This window comes from Diceros bicornis, chromosome 37 (genome assembly GCF_020826845.1).
Source record: "Diceros bicornis minor isolate mBicDic1 chromosome 37, mDicBic1.mat.cur, whole genome shotgun sequence".
Taxonomy (NCBI): domain Eukaryota; kingdom Metazoa; phylum Chordata; class Mammalia; order Perissodactyla; family Rhinocerotidae; genus Diceros; species Diceros bicornis.
Window position 1 is genome coordinate 16,815,625 of NC_080776.1, and position 12,227 is coordinate 16,827,851.

The 12,227-nt window shown below is 41.1% G+C and overlaps 2 protein-coding genes across 2 annotated transcripts; both read left to right on the forward strand.

Annotated features, from left to right (window-relative positions):
- Positions 1 to 1,123: 1,123 nt before the first annotated feature.
- Positions 1,124 to 9,934, forward strand: LOC131399256 (loricrin-like). The gene is given in 3 exon segments (XM_058533427.1): positions 1,124 to 1,184; positions 8,973 to 9,431; positions 9,537 to 9,934. Coding segments are annotated over 3 exon segments (918 nt in total).
- A 159-nt stretch (positions 9,935 to 10,093) lies between these two features.
- LOC131399257 (small cysteine and glycine repeat-containing protein 8-like) lies at positions 10,094 to 10,375 on the forward strand (the record flags this gene model as incomplete). Its single annotated transcript, XM_058533428.1, has 1 exon — positions 10,094 to 10,375. A coding segment is annotated over one exon (282 nt), but the record flags the coding sequence as incomplete, so codon positions are not given.
- Positions 10,376 to 12,227: the final 1,852 nt, after the last annotated feature.

The following is a 12,227-nucleotide window of genomic DNA, read 5'->3' on the forward strand; positions in this document are numbered from 1 at the left end:
TCAATTACAGGAAAGATAGTCAATTATAGACCTCAACAGAAAGAAGTTGTCAGTTACAGGAAGAAATGTGCATTGCATCCCAAGTAGAAATCAACTACCCCAGCAACTCAGCCAATGAGAAGCCATCACCACCTTGAACTCTTGCTTTTCTCCAATGGACTTTTGTTCAAAACAACCCCTCCCAATTTCCTCCTTTTTCTCTGTAAAATAACTTTCCTCTCCCTTGTTTGTTGGATTTGCCTATGATCCTCCATAGCATGCACACCCTGAATTGCAATTCTTTGGCTATTCCCAAATAAACTTGTTTTGTGAGTAAAACAACTGGCCAATATACTGAGACAGGGCAGATCGGATAACACCTGCCACAAGTCTGGATTGAGCAATGAAGCACTCTGTGACATGCTGCAACCCTCAGCAGACAGGAAGGACCAAGTCAGACTTCCATTACCACAGGTTCATGAAAACTCCACCTTTGCTTTGGGAGAGAATTGATTTTTCCTTGTATTAAAAATAAATCACTTATATTATATCAACAACTTCTTGGAGAAGCTAAGTATTTGGATTTTCTTAGCACCTAATTTTGTTAGTGACCAGAAGACTAGTCACATTCCTTCTATTTCACTAGCTTCATATTTTAATCTCATGCCATAGGGCTTTTCCAAAATCACAATTTTCTTCCTGGCACATCTAATTGGGTTGAATTTTCTAGAGTCCACACACTTGCCCTTTTCTCTGTGACATCTTGCCTTAATTTCTATCTCCAAAGTTGTTGCATTTCCCCCCCTATCATTTTCTTTGATAAAGTCTCCCTGTCCGGGGTCTCAAAAGTGACTTGATCTCTTAGGGTTAGGATTCAGATGTCTGTCTCCCTTTATTGCAATTATTAATGTGCTACTTCATTTTTCCTGTTACATCACTTTCAACCTGTTCTTGAACCATCTCCTTCAAGACCTTTGCAGCTGGCTCCAGGCCAGCATTCTTCTCTCTCTATGTGGGTGTAGCTTACAATGCTAGGCATTTGCCCGTCAGCACTGTGGATTTTATATAATGGCCCTGAAACCCACATACATTCTTAGATGAGGTCGGTTGTCCTTATAATTGTTCTGAAAGATAAGAAAGGGAAATGACGTTCATGAAGGATTCAAAAAGAAATGACAGTGTGGCCCAAGGTTCTCATTTTGTGGGTAATAGAAGGGAACAGAGTATGGGATGTGCCTCCTAACCTCCCCAAATACTCTAAGAATTTGTTTTGGATAATTTTATCCTCTTCTTACCCCTCAAGATTCATCTCTTTTCTTTCTGCCTGTGGGAGAGAAACCCAATGCAATACGTCAAAATAATAATGTCTGTGGAGTGGACATAGCCAAATTTCCTAGACCTTCAGAATTTTTTCAATTCTGAAGGTCTAGAAGAGATAAGCTGGTGATAAGCTCTTGCAAATGATTTGATTCTCAATGCCAAAAATGCCACATTATTTTGGCGACGTTTTACACCCTTCTTCATAACCCACCATTTCCTACAGTGTCTCCAGGGTAAACTCTGACCATAAAGTTACAGATTGGGGGTTAGAAATAGGGTCCTCTAAACTGGATGCCTGAAATGGAAAATTAAGCACTTAGTTGAATTTCATATACATTCAAATAAAGTAAATTTATAATTTACTCTTTAGTGTTAAAGCAGGAATAAAACTCCATGAATTTGGATAAAGCCATTATATGTTCTAATCTGGGCCAGGATTTGATGGAGCAGAAGCTGATGCTATGGGAAATGAAGAGAGTAGTTTCATTTCTATTTTTCTGCTGCAAACAGAAAAAATGGAGAGTGGTTTTTCTAAGCCTTCTAATTAAAAATAAGCTAATTGCAAGACCTAGAGGAATGCCTAGTTCATATCAAGCACTCAATTAATTATTAATAAGAGGTCTTACTTTAGATGGGACCTCATCCAGGACAATTCAGTATTTTCAACCTCACGTGGACTGTCTCTTCTCAAGACCTCCAATTCTCCCATTAGTGCAATGACCATAGTTTTCAAAACCCCAACACGTGCTCTGCTATGTAATTAGACAATATTATGAGATATTTGAAGTTGGGACCATCCTGGAAAAATGCTAACAGCATGATCTCTGCATCAAAACTAGGGCAGCTCAAGAAAACATGCATGCCTAGACATCTCACATTTAGAGAAATAATTATTAATAGTAATAATTATTAATAGAGATAATTATTAATAGTTATATTAGCCAAGACTTATTGAGCCCTTACTGTGTGCTGGGCACTTTTTTAGGTACTTGACATGCATGTCTTAATGCGTTTAATCCTCGCAACAATCCTATGACGTAAGACCATTCTTGCCCCCATTTTATAGGTGAGAAAATTGAGATACAACATGTTAAGTAACTTTCCCCAAGTCATGCAGTGCACAGGGATTTGAAACTGGGCAGGTTGACTGGAAAGTCTGATGTCTTAACCACTTGTCTGTGCCTCTTGAAGAAGTTGCACAAACAGAACAACTCCCCCTGTGGCTCCGCCAAAATACAGTGTCAAACCATCCCATTCCCTCTTCCATCATTGAGAAAGACGGGAGGTTGGTAAATTGAACGAGTTACTTTCTCTTCTCACGTCCGTTTTTATTCCTTTCTGGACTAGTTCTGATTTCTGCTTCTCCTGCTGCTAGTATCTGTGATTCCCCAGCTTCTGAGTCCTTCTGAGCCACCTCCCTCCACTGCCAAACTGTCAGGGTATAGTCTAAACACTGAAGCATACACCCTGCTGAAGCCAGCTTCTTTTGTTAAATCACACAAAAACTTGATTCTTGGAGCTAGTTCTTTTTGGAATTATGGGTAGCTGGGGAAAAAAGCTTAAACCAAGATTTTTCCCAGACTGATATGATCAAAGGAACCTAATTCAGAATTTCTTTAGAATTCTGTGCTCAGTGTCTTAAAGTCCTAGAACCACAGATTTAGAAAAGACTTTCAGTGCAGCCTCCCACCCAGGGCAGATACCACCTGGATACCATCCTCTCCAGGTGATGTTTTTCAGCCTCCCCAGGAGTGAAGGGATACTGAATGGCCGGGTCAGAATGTTGTTACTTTTATCTTGCTTTTCTACTTTTCACTTGACTATGAGGTGTTTTGATATGTAGGGAAGAATTTGTGCATCAGCAGAGAACTAGATATTGTCTAGACTCTAGAACATACTCTTCTTGGTTACCTATTCTAGCCTTTCATTGCTGGGTGGGCTATTTTACAGATCTGTACATTGTAGATGACTAAAAGCAACATGAAATAAATCTTGTCTATAGACCTGCAGATGAATTCTGTCCAGAAATAAGAACTCACTTACAGACTGCTTATTCTGTTTATCTGTAGTTAGATTCATTTAAGTGTCAGGGGTGACATGTGGCTGAAAAAAGAGGACCGTGAAGCATGGTGTAGGTGGAAAGATAGCTTAGTTTCCCAGCACCTAAAATTCATTGTGGGTGAGTGGTCTCAGGGTTTGCGCACCATTCTTGGAGGCTCCAGCCGTACACACTATGGCCAACCTATTCCGTTTTACTTAAATGTCGATTATCCCAAAATTTGTTTTCCTAAAATACATCAGTGTGGAATCAGCTGACTAATTCTACTTGTCGATGCAGACACTCTACTCTTTGGCTTGCACATTTCTTTTACACACGTTTGTAGGTGTTTACAATACGTAGCGTAGAAGAGTGAAAGCCCATGGGCACTGGAGTTGGACAGGCTGAGACCCATCTCCTGGCTCTGTCACTAACTGTGGGACCTGGGACATGTTACTTCCCTTCTCCCTTCTAAATCTCCTTCCATTCTTATGCAAAATGCAGATGAGAGATTTACCACTCAGAGTTGTTCTGAAGATGGTGTCTGGCTCCAAATACATCCCAAGTGCTCGGGGATATTTGGTATCTGCCACCAATACTTTCTCCCAATCGTGGTCAGGGACAGACCACATGACCCTGAACTCATCTGTAATTAACAGATGTGAGAACTGACAATGTAGACACAAAAATCTCAGAATAATGTCTGGATATTATTACATAATTAATGTTTCAGGCTACCAGGAATAGATCAGATCAATTTACCTCTGAATCATTGTTACTCTGTAAATTAGCATTTTCTGTTTCGGTGCGATAGTTTGGGGAAAAACACAGTTAGGTAATTAGATAAGTATAGGATTATTTGAAATATGTTATCTAGTGAAAAAAACACAAAAAACTTTTAAATAAAGTCCATAATCCGTCAGATTCTTTCAAGGGTCCTAATTTTGGTGTCTAACTGATCAAGTTATATTTTAGATATTACTCATGCCTTTATTAATTTTTTCTGTGCAGATATAGGTACTAGTAATTTGTATTTGAAACATTATGCCATTTTTCTCATTTTCCACTTTTAAAGAAGTTTAGAAATATAGTAAATTGAGGGCAGCAATCCTACTGGATTATCGGAAGTTTGTTTCAAGAGAATTATCTTTCAACAAAGGCTCAATTCCTTTTTCTTTCCTTGAGAATGAGTTCTGAAAGTTGGGCAAACCTTAACCCTATCTGTCACTCTTCCTCGCAAGGTCTTGCTGCTCTGAAGGGATTTGCTCCTTTTTAATCCAACTCTGTTAATTTGGGGGAAGCCACAAGATACTGTTAGGAGGTAATTATATCACCACTTTTTTTTTTTTTTAAATTCTAGGTAAACCTTTGGGGATTAAAAGAAGAAAAAAAGAAAAAGAAAATCCACAGCTAGGTTCAAAATAAAGCTTTTTTTGTCTGCCAAATAAGAATGAAAATAGGAAATACCTTTTTGAGGGTGCAGTCTAATTATACAATCTTCCCTAATTTTTATGTTCATGTGTGGAATTGACATAGATATTTTTCTTTCTTATACTTCTCTTGCCTAATTTTACTCTCAAAATTATAACAGACTCATGGAAAGAGTTGAGGACTGTTCTTTCTTTCTTAGCTACTATCTATCTGGTAGACTTTGTGAAAGATTCAAATTAGGTGTTTCTTGGTTGTTTGGTAGAATTTGCCTGTCAAAGTGTCTGAGTCTGTTTTTTCTCTTTTTTTTTTTTTGGTGGGAAGATTTTAAACTTCTAATTTGATTTCTTTAATAGCTAATGAACATTCATTCATACTTTTTCTTTCTTTAGGTCAGTTTTAGTAAGTTATATTTCCCTATGTCCATTTCGTCTATTTTCAAATTTATTGGTGTAAATTAGTTCAGAATATTCTCATCCTTTAATCTCTGCTGCATCTGGAGTTATGTATCTCTAAAAGCTCATAGTGCAATGTGTGGAGGGGGTGCGATGCCCTTTTTTCCTCTTTTTTTGTGATCAATAGTTCTAGAGGATTATAAATTTTATTAATATTTTTGAAGAATCTTCTTTTGGTTTAGATGATTCTTTTCACTGTATGTTTGTTTTCTATTTCAGTAATTTCTATTGTTAGCCTTATTGTTTCTTTCCTATTTTACTTGGATTATTAATTTTTTCTAACTTATTACGTTGAATAAGTAGTTTAACAATAATTAGCCTTTCTTCTTATCCAGTATACACATTTTGGATCTATAAATTTTCCTCTGAGTACTGCTATAGTTACATCACACAAATTGTCTTACATATCAATTTTATTATCCTTGAATATTCTAAATTTTATCTTTTAATCAATGAGTTATTTATAAATGTTTCCAAATTTCTAAAAATGTGGATTTGATAATTTTTTTTGGTTATTTATTTCTAATTTAATTGCATTGTGCTCATAATATATAGCCTATATGATACTGAAATTTTGAAAAATTTCAAGACTCGTTTTGTGTCCTGAACAAAATCAATCTCTGTAAATGTTTTATGTGTACTTGAAAAGAACGTCCACTTCATTTACTATAAATATTGATGTATTTGCATTCATACTTAACATTTTTACTTTTATTTTCTTGCTTTTCTTATATAATACTTTCTTTTTGCCTTCTTTCAGACATAATATTGGTGGTTGCTGTTATTGTTTTTCTCATTCTCTTTTTTTTTTATCTCTCTCCTAGTCTAGAAGTTAAGAATTATGTTTCTATTCTTTTAGGTGACATTTGAGTAATTACAACAAATATTCTTAACTATCAAAGTCTGAAGTCAGACGATGTGCTTATTCTTCTCCCAAATAATTCAAAGATTTTAGAATGCTTTAACTCAGATCATTGTCCAACTTAAATACTGTGGTTGTCAGTGTTTTAGGGCTATTTTTTTTACCCCATGGATGAGAAATTATTATTGTTGTTTTATATGGTCGTTGACTGTTTAGATTACCCATGTGGTTACCTTTTGCTTTGCTCAGCTCCTTCCTCAGCATCTCAACCTTCCTTCTGAGATCATTTCCTTCTTCCTGAAGCACATCCTATCATGGAAGTTCCTTTAGACAGGATCTGTTAGTGGTAAACACTCCATCATTTTTTTTGTCTGAAAATATTTTCATTTTCCCAAGACTCTTGAAAGAGAGTCTCTTTTGGATACAATTCTAGGTTGACATTTATATTCTATTGTCTTCTGACTTCCATTGTGTTGCAACATCTGCCTTTGGTTTGATGATCATTTCTTTGTAGGTAATTTTCCCTTTTTTCTGGCTATTTTTAGATTTTATTTTTCTTTTGTTTTCTTCAGTTTCACTACAATGTGTGTAGTTTGAACTTCTTTGATTTTATCCAACTGGTATTTGTTGAGATACCTGAATTTGAGGATTGGTGTCATATCACCATGGAAAATTACCAACCATTAGTTTTGAATATTTTGTCTTCTATATTCTCTGTATTATCTTCTTCAACTTCAATTAGACATTTGTTAAGTTAATGTTTCTCAACAGAAGCACTATTGTAAATTTGGACGGGAAAATTCTTTATTGTGTGGGACTCTTCCTTGCATTATGGGACATTTTACATTCCTGGCTCCCAGACACTGTGTCATTGTGATGAAATGGCCTTCATACATTTCCAAAACCCCCCTAAGATGCGCAATAACAGCTCTGCTTGGGAACCACTGTGATAAATCTTTCTTTCGTCTATGTCTTCTCATCTTTCATATTTTCAATCTCTATGCCTCTTTGTGCTGAACTCTGAGTAATTTATTTACTTATTTATTTATTTATTTATTTGTGAGGAAGACCAGCCATGAGCTTACATCTGATGCCAATCCTCCTCTTTTTTTGCTGAGGAAGACTGGCCCTGGGCTAACATCTGTGCCCATCTTCCTCTACTTTATGTGGAACGCTGCCACAGCATGGCTTAACAAGTGGTGCATCCATGCGTGCCCGGGATCCGCTCCGGCAAACCCCGGGCTGCCGCAGTGGAGCCCACGCACTTAACTGCTTGTGCTACCAGGCCGGCCCCCTGAGTAATTTATTAAGCTGTGTTTTCTGTCACTGATTTTCTCTTCAACTGTGTCTAATAATCTGTTTAATCTTTATATTGAGTTTTTAAATTCAATTAGTTCATTTTTTCCTTCTAGAATTTCTAGAAATTTGGTTCCTTTGCAGATTTGTTTGGAATTATTGATAGCCTTGTGTTCCTTTGTTATATTTACATTACTTTCTTTTATTTCTTTAAACATATTAAACATTTAAAATTTCGATATTTCATTCAACTTAAGATGTCATTGATTATAAGAAACATTACTCATTTATGTATTACTAAAAAGATAAAAGGCTCTCTCTGTGACAGACAAGTGTTCTTATAGTACCCCTCTGTAGAGAAGTATTTTTTCTTCTTCATTTGATATATTGAGGGCATAGATAGTCTTACCCATCTTTGGAAACTAATCAAACATCTAGCACTTTTTCTGGAGACTTCCCTGTAATATGAATTAAGTCTTTAAGTTTTAGGACTGTAGTGGGAGATACCAGAGAGATGGTGACTTAAAGGAAAACCTAGTTGGGATATGATATAACATATTTCAATTACACAAGTTATTTTCACAATTTCTGTCATTCTATTTTGTTGATCCTTAACACTGTCAACCTGCCCATCCATGGCGTAGATGTATAAGACAACAAGGAGATTTAAGTATAATCTGTGGTTATGAGAATGGAGTAAACTTAAGTGGCCCACATAGGGGTAGAACTTGTCCTCTGGCCCCAGTCAAGACTCAGTGGTCTTTCTTTGATGCCACATCCCCAACTTGGCTCTCTCTGGTGCTTCCAATAGCCTGGAAGATGGGCTGTGTCTCCCGTTTGATCCTAGTCCTGGCTGTCTACCCTGACATCCTTAATTCCTGGATCATTTTACTCTTGCCACAGGGACCCTTGGCAACCTCAACGGCCAGCACCATCAGCTCTCCTCTCTGTACCTCCACAGTGCAAGGAGACATTCTGGGTCTCTTCCACCTCATATGGGATCTGGGGGTCACTCTCTCAAGTTGAACAGGCCAACCCAGGAAGAGGATAAGGTATATGTCAACTTATTCCTTCTATCTCTATTTTTATTTCTTTTCTTCTCCTCGTATTCTACTGAGCCAGAGGCAATCATATACTCCTTTCTTGTATGTCACATCTTCTGAGTTTTTTAAGACTATGAGGCCTGTTCTTAACATGTAAATGGAATTTTTAAAATTTTACAAAATTTCCCTCTAAAATTTAGCTCTTTTGTTAAGCTAAATGTTTCCAGTAAGGATATAAACGAGAAAGAACTCTAAATTCTTTTCTGGATACTGGAATAAATAATAACAAAGAAGAAGCCACTTGTCATGTGTCCTGGGTCACTCCATCACCATCCTCCTCAAGATGGCATTTAAGGGCCTCCACCAGCAGGAGGCGGCATCAGACCTTCCTCACCTCCTGAGTCTCCTTCCTCACTCCACCTGAGTCCTCTCTACTGACAGCATGGGGTGCTGTGCCTGTGGAAGCTGTGGGGGCTGCGGTGGTGGCTGTGGTGGGGGCTGTGGTGGTGGCTGCGGTGGTGGCTGTGGTGGTGGCTGTGGTGGGGGCTGAGGTGGTGGCTGCAGTGGCTGTGGTGGTGGCTGCGGTGGCTGTGGTGGAGGCTCTGGTGGTGCCTGTGGTGGCTGTGGTGGCTGTGGTGGTGGCTGTGGTGGAGGCTGTGGTGGTGGCTGTGGTGCCTGTGGTGGAGGCTGTGGTGGAGGCTGTGGTGGTGGCTGCAGTGGTTGTGGTGGTGGCTGTGGTGGAGGCTGTGGTGGTGGCTGTGGTGTCTGTGGTGGAGGCTGTCGTGGTGGCTGTCGTGGTGGCTGTGGTGGAGGCTGTGGTGGTGGTTGTGGTGGTGGCTGTGGTGGCTGTGGTGGCTGTGGTGGTGGCTGTGGTGTCTGTGGTGGAGGCTGTGGTGGTGGCTGTGGTGGTGGCTGTGGTGTCTGTGGTGGAGGCTGTGGTGGTGGCTGTGGTGGTGACTGTGGTGGTGGCTGTGGTGGTGGCTGTGGTGTCTGTGGTGGAGGCTGTGGTGGTGGCTGTGGTGGTGACTGTGGTGGTGGCTGTGGTGGTGGCTGCAGTGGCTGTGGTGGTGGCTGTGGTGGGGGCTGTGTTGTCTGTGGTGGAGGCTGTGGTGGAGGCTGTGGTGGTGGTTGTGGTGGTGGCTGTGGTGGCTGTGGTGGAGGTTGTGGTGGTGGTTGTGGTGGTGTCTGTGGTGGTGGTGGCTGTGGTGTCTGTGGTGGAGGCTGTGGTGGTGGCTGTGGTGGCTGTGGTGGCTGTGGTGGCTGTGGTGGCTGTGGTGGAGGCTGCGGTGTCTGTGGTGGAGGCTGTGGTGGTGGCTGTGGTGGTGGCTGTGGTGTCTGTGGTGGAGGCTGTGGTGGTGGCTGTGGTGGCTGTGGTGGTGGCTGAGGTGGTGGCTGCAGTGGCTGTGGTGGAGGCTGTGGTGGCTGTGGTGGAGGCTGTGGTGGTGGCTGTGGTGGCTGTGGTGGAGGCTGTGGTGGTGGCTGTGGTGGCTGTGGTGGCTGTGGTGGTGGCTGAGGTGGTGGCTGCAGTGGCTGTGGTGGAGGCTGTGGTGGCTGTGGTGGAGGCTGTGGTGGTGGCTGTGGTGGTGGCTGTGGTGTCTGTGGTGGAGGCTGTGGTGGTGGCTGTGGTGGTGACTGTGGTGGTGGCTGTGGTGGTGGCTGTGGTGGTGGCTGTGGTGTCTGTGGTGGTGGCTGTGGTGGTGGCTGTGGTGGTGGCTGTGGTGGTGGCTGTGGTGGTGGTGGCTGTGGTGGTGGCTGTGGCAGCCGCACCACCTGTAGAAGCTACCGGCTCGGCTGCTGCACCAGCTGCTGCCCCTGCTGCTACGGCTGCTGTGGGGGCTGCTGCAGTGTCCCCGTGGTCTGCTGTTGCCGCCGCTCCTGTGGCTGCAAGTCGTGTGGCTGTGGGCAGGGCTGCTGCCAGCAGAAGGGCTGCTCCAAGAAGCAATGCTGCCAGTAGGCAGGCGGCCCAGCCTCTCCTCTAGGGTGAGAAACGCTGAGACTTGTTCTCTTCATTAATGAGACTTTCCTCCATCCATCCTGCCTGCTCCTTCTCCCAGACCTTCCTGCTTCGTGTCACCTGGGTGTCCTAGGACTTCCTTTTTTGGACAGTATCTCTGCTTTTGGAACTCTGCGCTCCTCTCTTTCAACCTAATAGTCTCAAACCTTTTAATTTGATAAAAATTTCAAACAAACAGGAAATGGCCGTTACAAAGATGTAAACCCAGTCCAACACTTGAAGACCAGTCACTTCTCTGAGCCCAGCCAAAGGGATCAAGACTCTGAGTGTTCTATTTGACGGGTCTTCACGCAGCCTTCCGACTTGGTACTTGTCCCTCTCTGTGTCTGTGTGCACACGGTTTCTACTGCTCTTACCTTTCTATTGCTGTTGCTATTGTTTCCAGTCACCACAAAGCTGTGGCCTAAATTTCCTCATAAAACCCTAAGTGATTCTGCTTTTATTTTGCTAGGGCAGCAGGGTGCACGCAAGAGGTTTCTACCTTCTAGAACAAGTTGAATGATAGGCGTGCCGTGAGAGCGACGCCACCGCCAGGCCTCCAGGGCCCGCGCCTCCCAGCTGCCTGTCATTTTTCCATCTCGCGAGATGGGCAATTCCCTCAGATATTTCAGCACCCACTACCGTGTGCGCCTCTTCCTGAAGGGCCTGTGGCCCTGCTTCCTTGTCAGAAGTGCATCACGTGCCTCTTCAGCGACAACCCCCTCCAACCAGATCTGAATATTTCACCTAAGTCAAGGCCTAACTATTGGCAAAGGGCAAGTCCAGACAAGCTAGAACCAGAACCTTTTCATTTCTTCTCGGAAATGGTTATTGTCTTGCCATTTCTATTCCCTTAGTTCTGTTATTTGTCTATGAATTCTGTTTTTGTTGTCATTTCTGAGTCATTCTACGTACAAAACAAAACATTTAAGATATTTCTCCATAAGTTGTTCTTACCAGTCACAGAACTCTACACCTTATAAAGCAAACCTATGTTTTAATGACAACTAGATTAAGAAAATGTGGTATATATATACAATGGAATACTACTCAGCCATAAAAAAGGACAAAATCATCCCATTTGCAACAACATGGATGGGCCTGGAGGGTATTGTGTTAAGTGAAGTAAGCCAGAAGGAGAAAGATAAACACTGTATGATCTCACTCATATGTGGAATATAAGCCAACACATGGACAGAGAAAACTGTATTGTGGTTACCAGGGGCAATGGGGGTGGGGGCTGGGGGGTGGGCACAAGGGGTGAAGGGAGTCATATATATGGTGATGGACAAACAAAAATGTACAACCCAAAATTTTACAATGTTAAAAACTATTAAAACATCAATAAAAAAAAATAATGATCTTTCTCTTTAATAAGATACCAAATAAAATTTTTTATTTAAAAATTATTTTTTTCTTCTGTTTGTTCCTTTTAATTATAAATGCACATTTACTTATGCACGTACATTGCAAAAAATGTAAAAACATCAGAATGGTTACATATAAAAAAATTAAAAAACGCCAGCTCTTTATTCTTCAGTGCTAATTTATTTCCCAAGAGGTTAAACAATTTTTTAAAATTAGCATTTTAATTTGGGGAGGGTAATTTACAGAGTGCAAACTTCAAAAGCCAGGGAAAGATGCCATCTCCCTCCCATTTCCCATTACCCCACAGCAGGTGATCACTGTTATTAGTTTTGTTTGTCCTTCCAGAAAAGTTGTATGTGTATATAAACCAATACAGATATTTTTCTTCTTACTTTTACACAAATAATGAGGTATCACATTCATTATTATTTTGGCAATTGACTTT